Source organism: Penicillium chrysogenum (genome assembly GCF_028827035.1).
Source record: "Penicillium chrysogenum strain IBT 35668 chromosome Unknown utg000002l_segment0_segment0, whole genome shotgun sequence".
Taxonomy (NCBI): domain Eukaryota; kingdom Fungi; phylum Ascomycota; class Eurotiomycetes; order Eurotiales; family Aspergillaceae; genus Penicillium; species Penicillium chrysogenum.
Genome location: NW_026622750.1, coordinates 4,671,554 through 4,685,267, shown reverse-complemented (window position 1 = coordinate 4,685,267; position 13,714 = coordinate 4,671,554). Strand labels below are relative to the sequence as shown.

The following is a 13,714-nucleotide window of genomic DNA, read 5'->3' as shown; positions in this document are numbered from 1 at the left end:
TAATATGCGTCGTTTTTCAACGAGGAGGTATTCGGCCAGTTTGCTGATTGCAGCAGATCTCAGGGTTACACCCCTGGAGCACGAATCCGGTGGTAGTGTTTTCTCTATGACCTGCAATTCTTGGGCTCCAAGCAAAAGGCTGAAACGCTGGGCATATTTAAACATGTCGCCCCTGGCATCGTTCCTGGACTGCAGTACTTGTATCCGGCCATATCGATTCAATGCAACTTCTTCAACATCCTGGTCATCAGAAATTTTCTGCAGTCCAAGCCAGATGGAATCATAATAGGTAGTATCATGCCTTTTAGCCTCACGCATAGCATGGATAGCTCGAAGCACATTGTTGGAAACCCGTGAGGGTGACTCGGGCCTGGGGCGCGGCTTGGGCGGGTAATCGTGCGCGGAGGTATAGTTACGGGTACTCGAAAATGAGATGGGTCTTTGAGCATGGGCCGAAGGAGTACGAACAGGATTATTCACGCCGTGGCTGGAGTTCGACGTTGGTATTGGAACAATATCGCGTACCACTTCGCTCGCTGCGGCCTTGCTAGAATTCTCAACTAAGCCGAAAGCAAAGGTGCAATCGGTACTTGAACTCGGACCAGAGTTAGCTGAGTGCGAGGCGGACGATATCGTTGGTGCGAGGAGGTATTCTCTTGGGAGCAGCTGCTGTAATTCATTCTTTGTTCCCCTTGAGAAAAAATCCCTAAATAGCCCATCCCAGCCCTTTTCTTGACTTAGTAGTGAACAGTTTTCGTAAATTTGAAAGTGTTTGATACCTGGGAAATGATATATGTCGGTGATACAGCCCCAAGGGCAAATGTGAGCTGTTCTCTGAGGTCTTCCGGTGAATGCATTTCAATTTGGGAAAGGAAATCTAAGTGGCTGGCGGAGCTGGTATTTATCTGAATGGGAGTGCGGGGATCATCCTAAAAAGGCTTAGATTTCAGGGAACGGAGCTGACCTCAGATCTAAACCTATTCAGGCATGGAGTATCTTAAAGTAGAGTTTCTACTTATGCACATACGGATCGCTTCGCCAGCCATGGATCGTTTTGGAGACTGAACGGTTATTTCGCTATGCCAGGTAGTTCAGAGCCCCAAGCCATTAATTCAGATCCTTTTACTAACACAGTGAGGACTTGTCTCCACAACGCAGAGCTTTTGGGTGGGATCATAATAATATAAATAAACCTCTGGAACTTCCATTAGGACTTCATCATAAGTGAGACGATGACCTGTTTTAGCACACCAAGAGTCCGTTGCCTGCTTTCAGATTTCATACCACGTCTCTTCTACCCAGGCAGCTCGCGCGAGACAGTTTTGCACGAAGGTTCAGATCCCAATCGAAGTTCTACGCTCGAACCTACGAAAGCGGACATGTCCATGATGTCGAAAGAACAGCCTACATTTTCTACCGCTTCGGTCTCTGCTGTTCCTGCCAAAGACTCAGCACCGATACGCCTGCATGTAGGTTACCTTTGCCTCCCCATTGACATTAGACTCTAACAAAATAAGACCGTGCGAATTTGGTTTTTCCCCAACGGGCTTCAAGTTATGGAAGACGTCAAAAGAAAGGATCTTAATGATGTGGTTTTTGATGCCATTATCCTCCAAGACCATGGAAATACGAAGGATGCATTCACAGTCGACCTTGCGGTGCTCGAGGATGGTATTTTAAGGGTTCGGAGGAAATATGGGATTATAAACTTCATTCCCCTGAGCAGCGACGATCCGATGGTCTTGCAACAATCGGCAACGGACACTGACTCGAAGAAAGCTCTTTGTTATCGGTACCTACACTCAAAATACCAGCAGGAGTATGGAAAAAGGCGAGACTTGGCAGCTATTTTGGGATATGAGATACACAAGGGTCTGAACAACTGGTATAATGACTCTCTCCAAGACATTGGTAACCGCCTAGAAAAACTCGGATACATTTGATCAAACCACGTATAATTCAATTCATGTTTTGCACCTGCGCTGATCACTTGATGGAGCTCAATTTCAGATAAGCAAAAAGTCAAAGTTTGAAGGGGCCGTTTCGCACATCATGTTTTGGTATCGATCTTGAAGTATTCTCCTCACTCCAATATTGTGAGGTTGTCTCAAGAAAGTAATCAAGCCCTGCTCCACTTCTGAAGATGAAGCACCAAAATGCCAAGTAATCAGCGCTAGCATCAAAATAGTACTATAACCAAGGTCGTGTAGGACATTCCCCACTAAGACGCATAAATCGGGGCATGGTTCCTGGGATCTTCTGCTTCTCAACATCTTGCAGACATCTAGCAGTATCCTCGCGTCTTGGCTGGGAGTTTCCGAGGGCGTCCATTCCCTGAGGGACGGAGATTCAATTCTCAACAAGAGCACTGCCTTCAAAGAAATTTCTGCCGGTCCATACAGGAATTGGACGGGAATAGCGGCAGGCTTCTAAGGTGAGCATATCATCGTCATCATCGTCATCATCGTCACAAGCGAGAGGCGCGGGTACTTACCATGGCGAGATCTTTGGTTCAATAATAAGATGCGATAAATGGGGCCTTGGACAGTAGAAATAGGCACCTTCATAACCTGCTAGTCTTGAACCAAGAAACACAGCTGATATTTGAAGCCTTCCATCTCTATTGATGTTTTTACCACATATTACACTACACTACTCGAAGCTGGCTGTCCAACTGGCCTCATGCACTGCCTTTCTTCTGCATCGCTCCGGTCCCTTCTTCCAATCTGGATACAATCCCTCTGGATACCATCAGGAGAGCAAAGTAGAGAACGCCTGGTTCAAACTGTCCCTAATGCTTCCAACACGTATACGGGAACTGAACCAGCGGTATATAAGCTTCAAAATACCGAAGTTGCATGTAAAGTCACAAAGCCTCCACCAGTTTGCATTTCAAATCAAATAGAGAGAGCGGCGGAGACACGCGCTAATCCGCCCGCAAGTGATATTTGTGAGTTTCCCTACAAACTGCAAGCCTTTTATATTACCTTCTCACACTTCAATTGCTAGCAACCCGACCCCGAGCCATCGATGACTACACAGATTATGAGACCATTGTGCTTCCTGACATCCCTCCAAACATTGAATTTGTCAAAGGCAGGATTATTTGCGTGGAAGAGGAACACCTATCCCCTGAATGGTCAAATACACGTTTGAAAAACAAAAAACTGGCTGTGATCATGTTGTCAAACGTTAATCAACGACCCAGTTCTTAGTAAGTGCACTTCTTCATTCTCAGGCTTGTCGCAGTAATCTAATTTTCGATAGCCAGGGCCTCTAGATGTTGACCGATCGGCCAGCGTTGAAATAATACCAGCACTTTTGCGGCACAGCTAACGCTTGTGGCCAAACTCATAAAAAAAAGTATCAAAATATTCTATCTATTACCCTTTGAATTAGATTCATATTCTTCGAGTTTGAGTGGACAGGGGGAAATGGAAAACCATGACTTCATTCTTCATTACTTGCGTTTCAGCAAATTCCTCTACCCTCATGAGGAGCTCCGCTAAACTCATTTCCCAACAAAATGGAACATAACTTGGTAGATCATTGTTCGTTCGACAGTCCCTGATCCCTTTCCGACGACAGTAGTCACCGCTATTCCAAGGTGGAGAAAGGAGTAACTAGCAGTTGACCGATTACCTAATAAGGGCCCAGTAGCTATAGGAATATAATTGGCTCGACGTTACTCTTTTAACCTAAGGCAAACAAAGTCCTTAGTTGCCGAACACTATATAGAAAGGAATCAGATCATTGTAAATTAATACTACGAATACTTTCAGTTTGGAAGTCATCTATTTTGGCAAGATCAGTGCTGGTCGACGATTAGTGGGGTCATCAAATAATGGCCTTACGTTTTACTCTGTTCCTAGCCCACCATGTCGCAGGGGATTTTGAGCTTTAAGCAGTGTCCTAGGAAGCCACATACATCAGCTTGTGAAATTAAAACGGTTCCTGTAACGTAACAGCTCGTCAAGGTCATTATAGGATGTCAAACGTTTCTAGGATGTGGATAGTGTAAGTGCCATTTAAGTATATAAAATAAAGACTTCTCCCAGCGATGTCCTAGAGAGGGGCAAGCGTCAGATCAAAAAAATGGAATTCGCTCCTCACGGTACGTACTTCGAACCGCGACATCATTACAAAGCTAACTCAACGACCACCAGACCCTGGTGAATTCTTACGAGGGTTTAGACGAATAGGTCCGAACATCTATGACGTTCCACATGGTCAGAAAGAGTGCACATGCGAGGTGAGGCTATATTAGCTAATAACTTACAGACTTTGTCATAAAACTCGATGCAAAACAGTCCCCTTTGTATGAGCCTGTCGACGACGAATCATGGAAACTGTGCGCCGGAAGAAGCAGCACTACTACTCATTTTACACTTGATCGGATATACGACGTCCTTCTGAAATCCGAGAACTGGAACCATATTTGGGAGCTATTCAAACAACCCATTTTATCAATTTCCCGGAAGTCGAAGATGGAAGAAATCTGCTCGAAGAAGCCGGGTCTCTATCAAGTCCCTAGTGGTAAGAAGCATTTTATGACTTTGTTAAGTTAGAGCTGAGGTTAACATACGATAGACTTGATCATAATGCGCACGAACAGAGAGGCCCCCGTAGGAGGTTATTCTTACAAACTTATTTCGAAGGAATTACACAGCGATTGTCAACGCCTTTATGCGCTTGACCGAGGTGGAGACAAACTCAGGCTTGCTGAGATCTACGCGGGTCTATGGATTCTCGGTAAACATCCGAGGTCTATTTTCCTAGGAATGTCTGTCATCATGGGGGGCTGGCTTCAAAATCAGGAGTTTTCCATTACCGAGGAGGGGATGTTAACTAGGCTTGTCTTACAACTAGGGCAGCCTGTCAAGACCCAGGGCATTGCCAACCTTATAAAAGGGCAGGTCGTCGAAGGCAAATATCTTATGACTGGACTTTTGCGGGATGGAGGAGACCATTGGTATGCCAAGTGCGAAATGCCGAAATCACGATATTGGCAGCAGCCTAGGGCAACCCTAGTGGGACTCGTTAATGCTTTATGTTGAAGGACATCCTTTTGTCTCCCCTCTATTTTCCTTTAATACTTCACGTTAGTTTTATACAATTGTATCTCTCGTTACCTTTTCGCCCCTTACCCGCAGAAGAATGCTCCATCGGGCCTGGTGGAGGTCAATTCGGGGGATCCCTCGCGAACTAAAGCAGCTTTCCACTTTCTGCCCGTTATTTGGCTGCGCGTAACTTACTTAGGAGGCGTGTAGTCGTTTTGGCATCAGAAGCGTTCAGCCCGAACCTTGTCCTGCTAAAACTGCACGACGCGGTATATCCCACCATTGTAAAACCCCTTGCCCTGCGATATCAACGAGGTAACGATACATTTCCCCATAACGCTCTTGAGTCTCGTACTAGAACAATGCCGGTCGCGGAAATCCAAGCATGCATATCCTTGTTGATAGAAGGCTAGGCAGCATAGTTGTAGATCCTTTATAATCTCACGTAATATCATATATCGATCAAATTGCGGGTTGGGAAAGACATGAGTGGCAATATATAAGTGGCATGACCTACTTCCAATATCTAAATTCTTTTTTACCCATACTCAGCTATGTCGACTGGAACAAACAACACTGGTTCCCTTTTGGGGTACCACTCCATTCCCGAGCCGATCAATGCAGCCACCGTCAACGTTCCTCTCTATCGTCTGAAAGAACTGTTACCCGGCATTCAACGCTTCACGGCTATGGCTGTCACATTTTCCTACCACCCCGATAGCCCAGACGAGCTAAGAGTTTTATTGATCAAGCGAAACGGCAAGGAAAGCTCATGGGGTAATATCTGGTAGGGAGCAGGGGGAACTCCAGACAAGGAGGACCGGACCACTCACCCTTGGTCGTGCGACCGCAAAGCGGCGACCGGTTGTTTCCCCACCAGGATAGACCAAATTATTGGCCAAGCTGGCCATTCGGCGCGTGGCTGGCTTATGTGCGGTCAATAGTTCGGTGGTTGTGGCCAGGGTGAGAAATGAGTGAGAGTCGCCGTAGCGTCGGGCGACCGGGGATGACAAGGGGTTGAGTGCGCAAAAAGCAGGTTGAGGAGCAGGGTGAAGATTACCCCCGTCGCGCAACCGCCGCACTGACCTTGGAATGACGCCCCGCTGAAAATATTTTTGAACGACAGCATTTTTACAAAAACAGCCGGGAACGTCCATGTCTTGATGATGCCCATGGATTTGCTTCAAGATTCACCTAGCGTCAGAGTCTACCCTAACGTGTCCTATATAATACTTACACAGCTCGCTACTCTTCCGTGTGCGCGTCTAGCCTTACACATAATACCCCGCACTACATTGCTAACCCTAGTTAGCGCGCATACGCAATGCAATGTAACCAAGGTGAAACTTCCGTTCACATTTTATGTTCACATTTTACATTGCACGGCGAGACGCGCAGCATGAAACCTGTTGAATTCTATTTCAATCAAGTATTTGCTGTATTCCAATAGTTCCTTTCTATGTAGCGCGCGCGAAGGACCGACAGACAAGTAACGGCTTGTTGAAACGCCAATGCGCCATTGTTCCGAGAGCCAGTCTCCTGATTACCAGTCGCCTATGGAAAGCCACGTCTATGATTTTCGCTCTCGGGCTAGAGGTAAGAACACCACCCTTGGCGTATCGTCCCTGCTGGTAAGATCAAGGAGCCACCTGAAGCCTACGAAATCGGGAGACCACAAGAATTGCTACGACGTTCTTATTTGTTGGCAAGACAAGTCGCCGTTTCTGAATCTCTGGCCATTTCAGCCTTTGGGGCCAAGCTGTTATTTTGGCGCTTAGTCCCTCCATGGCCTGGGGTGATACGATGATCTATTGGTAGCCATGCAATCGGAACAGCGTAATTTCTGCCTATATTCGGTTTGGTTGGATCTCCGTGATCGCAAGGGTTTCGTGACATATGCTCCGTATTCGCCTCAACATCAATGATGCGAAATTCCTTTAAAAGCTGCTGTATCTCCTCGACAATATAACTATTCGAAGGTTAATTAATGTCTAAGAAACCTTTTTTCTCCATCCACTGTCATTTTTCGAGATCACCCCACACCTATCTCCAGATTGAGTCGAATCGTCTCTTTGAACCCCGTTTACAAGTATGTTCTTGTTCCTTTCCAGGGATTCGAGCAATTTTCAAGTCTGTTGATTAGTCTCCCTGATCATTATTAACATCCCCCAGACTCGGATCTCGGACTATTGATAAATATGAGTCACAGTTCTGGCAGATCGGGGTTTTGCACCAACCCAGAATGCCGTCACTCCAATGACCGCCATAATTATGAAACCTGCCGCGAAACGAACTGCAGGATTCAGTGGAAGAGATGCACAGTCCCCGGTGACTGCAATGGGCTGTATTACAGGATCTGCAAGAGCTGTCCTGCTCATCCAGGAGGGATACCAGAGGATTGGATTTCAAACAGCAATGTTCCACGGCCAAAGCGAAACTCCTAAGGCTATCAGACGAAATGACCTGATTGGATGAGGGGGAAAGTGGAAGATTCACCATGTGGCTGATATATACAAGATGTATGTAGGGTAATCAACGAATCTCTGAACCATTTCTACCAACCATCTATCGCTGCTTATTTTTCATTAAACACCATACTTGGCAGACCAGAATTCCTTTCGTCGACTGAACTGAGCCAGGTTTCCACCCGATCTCTATTTGTAGCAACAAGCCCTTGTGACTCTTGATCACCAGCCTCATCGGCTTCCTCGCCACTTTCCTCTTCATCCCATATTTCTTTGAGCCAATCGTCTTCATATATAGTCTCTAGGGGTACACCCTCCCCGTTGATGAAGAACCAGCGGAAGATATCCAGTGAAGCTTCTCGAGAGGCCATTTGATCGAGTTCTTTCTTTTGAAATGTTTTAGGCTTCTCGATATCCAATATGTCGGCAGGGTGTTCGGTGATCGTTGAAAGAGGTGTCGTTGAAAATCCATGGTCCTGAAAAATCGCTCCTTCTTCTAGGTCCCAGTTCCAGTGGTGGTAATGGTACTCATGTCGATTGCATTTCAAGTGTGAAGTCACGCGAAGGGCGCAATCTTTTGTTTTAGAGGTCCCACAGGGTGCCCAGGGTGTGCAGGGTCTGTTGCGATAGCATAGGTCGTCGCCCTCCTTTGGAGGAAGGTGGAGCAAACGCCACACGTCTGGCCTTGAAATGTATTCCGCATTCACACAAGTATATGGACCTGAGCCTGCAGTATCCATAAAACTTTGAGGACAACCAGTCCAGGGAAAGGCAATTGCGTCAAGAGGAGGCCTGCCTCTTCTCACTTTTTGAATGATTTTTGGGGCTAACCCGCTTGTCGCTGCCCCGATCCAGAGAGCACTGATATTTGGTCGACGTATTGCCCCGATTAAAGCAAGTATTTCGTAACCATTGTCAACCGTGCCAGAAGTTCCACTTAGTACCTCGTTAAGAACTGGATGCAACCAGGGACCGACGAGATTACAAGGAACTTCAAGTTCCCAGAATGATCCGCAAAGAGTCGACATCACTACTTCTGGACTGCAGCTCAGGGTCATGTAGTAAGGCAGCTCTTTGATTAAACTTGACCATATCAACGAAATAGGAACCGTGGGCAGTTTACCGCCAGTTGCTCTTGGAAATGGTAGTTGGACACTTGAGCCATAGTGTTGATGCGTTGGAAACGTCATGGCTGTCATAAGAGCAACAGGTAATTGGCTACCCAGATTATGTAAACGCGCAAACTCAGTGAGGGCATCAAAGGCTTGTTCTGAGGTTAAAGGAGAGCAAACTGAAGCCGGCGAGTATCTCTGTCTGATTTTGAAGCGTGTTTGACACGTGCGGGACACCGCCCACGGTGCGAGGAATTCGCCTTCGGGGATTTGTTTCACTATCGCTTTCCACCCTTCATGTTGAGCGAGTATCGCATACCACCATCGAGCCACATTCTCATCCGCTTCCCCAACGTCAAGGGTATATGTCTCCGGGGAATCGCAAAGGCATTCACCATCGGTCTCAGAGCTTAAATATTGCATACTAGCACCCTCCCCTTGGATTTCAACGAGCCGCGCAGAGAGTATGTAACACCATGCAACTGTGAGAATCCCCAGATAGTTGGGACCGGTGCGACTCTCTTCTGTTGTGCCAATCCAAGAACTGAAGACTCTCCCACAAAAACTGTAGGGAATAGCAACACCGGTGCCAATCTTCAGTAGGGCAGAATTTGTAATTTCTTTCTCGATCATGTCGCAGTCCGGGTTTCCTACCAATCTCCAAGTAGACGAGGCCTGCACGCAAAGGACAGGAATTGGAGAGACTCCATAAGGGCGAACATGGATTTTTCTGGGCCGGCCTTGGAATTTCGGTATCCTATGGAGGGTGAGGCGGGGGTTTGTATGCTCGGGAGTCAAGCCATGATTCCGATAGGCGCAGGCTAGCGATGCGAGGCGATACCAATAATCCCGGCTTTTTTCCAGTGCCTCATCAACTTGGCTCTTCTGAGGCTGGAGGATGTTGACATTCTCGACAATCTGGAACCAGGCAGGACAAATTAGCGCGTAATTTTTCGGGAAATATTACAAGAACCAACCGAGGAAAGTCGTGGTGGATTAATGGTGACCGAGGATCGTGTTGAGCACATTGAAGAGTGAGAAATAGACTTCCTTGCGTCCGAGGTTCAAAGAAGAATTGGACAGGAGAAAACAAGGGGTTTATATAATATATCTGGTTCTGATGTGGCTCAGGCTCGCAGTTTACGTCAGTATATTAAGCACAGCCACAGTATGGGGGAAGGCTCCGTATGGAAGAAGGGAGCTGTGGGCAAGAAGCCTTGGCCATGATTATCAATGAAGAGGGGTGGAAAACAGTGCCTTAAATCAGTGCCTTAAATCTTCGAATGGAACCGACGTGGTGCATAATCACGTGACGCATAATCACGTGACAATTTTACAGACAGGTGTCCCAGGCAGGGCAGCGATACCAAACGTATTTCACATGCGAGCCGCCACCACAAGCGAGTCGCCACCCCATCCAAAACGCGTCCATGATTTAGATCTTAGTTAGTTTAACGATACACCATGCCACCAATTCGCTCTCAATCCTCTAGAAATTTAGTAGAGAGAGAGGGTAGGATCTTATTAGCTATCCAAGCTTTTAAAAATGGAAAAATCAGCTCTGTCTCTCTCGCTGCCCGCACTTTCGATATCCCACGTTCAACTTTACGCGACCGTATCAACGGCCGTACTGAACGAAGTACTACACGCGCCAATTCTTATAAATTGACTGAAATTGAAGAGGAATCTCTTGAAAAATGGATTATCTCTATGGATTCTCGTGGATCAGCCCCCCGGCCTTCTACTGTACGAGAAATGGCGAATCTTCTTCTCGAAAAGCGCGGAACTACCCCGGTTATTTCTGTTGGCGAAAACTGGGTGACGAACTATGTGAAGAGACGTTCTCTTTTATCCTCTCGGTTTTCGAAACGGTATAACTACGAGCGTGCGAAATGTGAGGATCCGAAGATTATTAGGGAGTGGTTCAATCTTGTTGAAAAAACTATCCTACAATTTGGGATTGACCCGGACGACGTTTATAACTTCGATGAGACCGGTTTCGCGATGGGACTTACGGCAACCGCGAAGGTTATTACGAGAAGCGAATTCTACGGTCGGCGAGCACTTTTACAACCTGGAAATCGTGAGTGGGTGACAGTGGTTGAGTGTACGAATGCTTCGGGGTGGGCGCTTCCTCCGTGTGTGATCTTTAAAGGCAAAGTCTTTATTGAATCCTGGTTCGACGGCCTCCCGGAGGACTGGCGGTTCGAGGTTAGTCCTAATGGATGGACCTCTGATGAAATTGGAGTTCGCTAGCTTGAGAAGCTCTTTATTCCTACTACTTCTTCGCGTACGAAGGGGGGGTATCGGCTTCTAATACTTGACGGCCACGGAAGTCATTTAACCCCGAGGTTCGATGAAATCTGCGAGAAAAATAAGGTGATACCAATCTGTATGCCTCCGCATTCTTCGCACCTTCTACAGCCTCTCGATATCGGCTGTTTTGCGGTGTTAAAACGTTCGTACGGCCGGATGGTTGAAATAAAAATGCGGAACGGAATCAATCATATCGATAAACTTGACTTCCTCGAAGCGTACCCGGCTGCACGAACTGAAGCTTTTAAATCGGAGACTATAAGAAATAGCTTCGGAGCAGCTGGTTTAGTCCCTTTCGCGCCGGAGAGAGTGATTTCGAAGCTTGATATTCGGCTTACTACACCTACCCCCCCTCCAAGCCGGGGTAGCGATTGGGATCCAAAAACACCCTCGAACTACGTCCAATTACAAAAGCAGGCTTCGTCAATCAAAGCTTTACTTCGTATAAGATCAAGAAGCCCCCCAAGCCCGCTCAATTCCGCTATAAACCAGGTTTTAAAGGCCTGCCAGATCACGATGCAATCCGCCGCACTACTAGAGAAAGAAGTGAGCGATTTACGCGCTGAAAACGAGAAGAAAAAGCAAAAGCGAACTCGATCTACAAGGACGATAGTCCACGAAGGGGATCTCTCGGTCCAGGAGGTTCGTGAGCTACGTTCAGAGCCATTTGAGGCCCAAGTAGCGCGTATCAACAACTATCGTGAGCAGGTTTCGGAGGGTTTACAGCTAGCTACACGGGCTGGACGAGCATGCGGAATATGTAGGCAGCCAGGACATAGAAGAGAGACATGTCCAGATAGATGATGATTTTAGTTTATTTAATTTAATGGCGTTTTGGTTGAGATAAATGTATTTAAATTTAGTATATGGAGATGGGGTGGCGACTCGCTTGTGGTGGCGGCTCGCATGTGAAATACGTAAACTAAAAAGGGTGAGTTTAATAACTGATGACTGCCAAACTTGAACAGGGAATATGAAAATCTCGTTTGTTATAATTACATAAGAGGATTTAAGCGTCGGGCCAAAAGGTCAACAACAATCGGACGTTCCGATTGTCGCTGCAGCAGTATATATAGTAGGCCTACAAAGCCTAAGCCTTGACTGATATTCGACAAAGACTAATAACTATTGCCAACTCAAACCGGGGAATAGCGGTCCACCGTTGCCTGCGTCGAGATGGGACCGTATCGCTGTCTTGACACACCTTCTTCGGTGCCATTGCTCTTGCCACCCGAGGCTTGAACTGCCTCGTAAGATGCACCTCTGTAAGAAGATTCGCTCGTCGCGGGGGAACTCCGCCCAGAATTTCCAGCCTTGCTGCCCTTGAGGCGTGTGCAATAGCGCACTTGGAGGGAGCCTCCCGACCTTCCAGGAAAATACTCTGCGATTTGCTTCCATGGCAAGCTCCGCTCTTCCTTCAATTCAATCAAAAGCTGGTCGTCCTTAGACAGACGTCGGGTTGGCCCGGTCGTTTTCCCAGCGCGGGACCCTTTTCTGGGGGGGTTGCTCAGAATGCTGGCTGCCAATTTTGTTTTCATAATGTGACGTAGCTCCGCCTGATTCCCGAGAGCAGGAATGCTCTGCCTGTTCTTCAAAGGTAATTGAATATATGACCCTTGACAAAAGTATCTGCGTGTAAGGAAACCTCGGATAGGAATCGTTTCGATATCGTGCAAGCTTGTTGTGGAAGTCTGATCCGCGACCACTTTGGATTGAAGTGCCTCGCCGACGGAGAGGCGTTCAGTGTTGTGCCGGGGAGATCTAGGCTTAAGCCGCACGGCAGGTCGGCTTGCTCTTTTTAATCGATGGGAAGAAACACTGTTTCCATGTGCATCTTCACCACTTTCACGCACGTAGTCCGCATCGTCGGGGTCATCAGGGTCATCGCTGCTGTCATCGGATAGATACTCATCTCGGTCTCGCTTTCTGTTTCGGAGAGGCCATTCGTGTTATTGGGACAGAGTCCTTCGTTCCTCGCTCTTGGGGACGAAAGTTGGAGATGACGACCGACGGCTGATCCAACACTGGACAGAATCCTGTATCTTCCTCTGTTGGGCTGCATGGCGACTGCTTCTCACTGTTTTGAAATGCGGATGAGATTGAACGCGCCAGTGTTCCATTTTGATGAGGTTTAGGAGATGCTGACAGGCTCTCCATATCACGACGCCGTAGCTCGCTGCCGTTGCCATGAGCTGCAGCCCCGTCTTTCTCCTGGCTGTTTTGCTTCTCGGCCGGCATGCTTTGCCCGATGACGCAAGCTGCCGTCTTCAACCTTGGTTCATGTGCTTCAATTCTAGCATTTCTAGACAACAAATGCGTTTGGGAGGTGCGCTTTTCTTGGCCCGCAGGGTCGAGGATTTGGTTATTGACTATTGTATTGCCGTCCACTATATCCATTGTGGGGTTTGAACGTCGCAAAATGTCTCCCTCCATCGTGCCTTGGTCTGCATTCTTCCATGTAAGCGAAAGGACTGGGCAATCCAGCTGAATGAGAGTTGAGAGCACTGACCTGATTCTTCCGCCGCCACCGGGACGCAGAGGCCATCACGGACCGATGTAGAGTATGGACCAGCGGATTGTTCAATACCTCGCCCCCGATAATATCTTTTTCCTTTCTTATGACAACATAGGTTTTGTACCCGCTTAGGTAATCCCATCTGGGCCAGCAAGTTACGGCGCTCCAAAGTGGAGCTGGGAGTAAAAATAAGCCAATCAAGTCTAGTACTTGCCATTCCCAGAGACAACCGCAGGTCCTTCGAGG

General features: G+C 47.4%; 7 protein-coding genes across 7 annotated transcripts; 5 read left to right on the top strand and 2 right to left on the bottom strand.

Annotated features, from left to right (window-relative positions):
• Positions 1-1,277: 1,277 nt before the first annotated feature.
• N7489_005012 (uncharacterized protein) lies at positions 1,278-1,943 on the top strand (the record flags this gene model as incomplete). Its single annotated transcript, XM_056710764.1, has 2 exons — positions 1,278-1,469; positions 1,518-1,943. Coding segments are annotated over 2 exons (618 nt in total), but the record flags the coding sequence as incomplete, so codon positions are not given.
• Positions 1,944-2,682: 739 nt separating this feature from the next.
• N7489_005011 (uncharacterized protein) lies at positions 2,683-3,280 on the top strand (the record flags this gene model as incomplete). Its single annotated transcript, XM_056710763.1, has 3 exons — positions 2,683-2,950; positions 3,010-3,214; positions 3,268-3,280. The coding sequence occupies 3 exons, from the start codon at positions 2,683-2,685 to the stop codon at positions 3,278-3,280; spliced, it is 486 nt and encodes a 161-aa protein (XP_056569184.1).
• An 815-nt stretch (positions 3,281-4,095) lies between these two features.
• Positions 4,096-4,970, top strand: N7489_005010 (uncharacterized protein; the record flags this gene model as incomplete). The annotated part of the gene is made up of 4 exons (XM_056710762.1): positions 4,096-4,114; positions 4,167-4,229; positions 4,282-4,536; positions 4,591-4,970. Coding segments are annotated over 4 exons (717 nt in total), but the record flags the coding sequence as incomplete, so codon positions are not given.
• Positions 4,971-5,614: 644 nt separating this feature from the next.
• N7489_005009 (uncharacterized protein) lies at positions 5,615-5,851 on the top strand (the record flags this gene model as incomplete). The annotated part of the gene is made up of 1 exon (XM_056710761.1): positions 5,615-5,851. The coding sequence occupies one exon, from the start codon at positions 5,615-5,617 to the stop codon at positions 5,849-5,851; it is 237 nt and encodes a 78-aa protein (XP_056569182.1).
• A 1,480-nt stretch (positions 5,852-7,331) lies between these two features.
• On the top strand, positions 7,332-7,535 carry N7489_005008 (uncharacterized protein; the record flags this gene model as incomplete). The annotated part of the gene is made up of 1 exon (XM_056710760.1): positions 7,332-7,535. One exon carries the CDS (start codon positions 7,332-7,334, stop codon positions 7,533-7,535), a length of 204 nt encoding a protein of 67 aa, XP_056569181.1.
• A 100-nt stretch (positions 7,536-7,635) lies between these two features.
• N7489_005007 (uncharacterized protein) lies at positions 7,636-9,665 on the bottom strand (the record flags this gene model as incomplete). Its single annotated transcript, XM_056710759.1, has 2 exons — positions 7,636-9,555; positions 9,615-9,665. The coding sequence occupies 2 exons, from the start codon at positions 9,663-9,665 to the stop codon at positions 7,636-7,638; spliced, it is 1,971 nt and encodes a 656-aa protein (XP_056569180.1).
• Positions 9,666-12,089: 2,424 nt separating this feature from the next.
• On the bottom strand, positions 12,090-13,498 carry N7489_005006 (SANT/Myb-like DNA-binding domain-containing protein; the record flags this gene model as incomplete). The annotated part of the gene is made up of 3 exons (XM_056710758.1): positions 12,090-12,875; positions 12,913-13,437; positions 13,463-13,498. The coding sequence occupies 3 exons, from the start codon at positions 13,496-13,498 to the stop codon at positions 12,090-12,092; spliced, it is 1,347 nt and encodes a 448-aa protein (XP_056569179.1).
• Between the last annotated feature and the right edge of the window lie 216 nt (positions 13,499-13,714).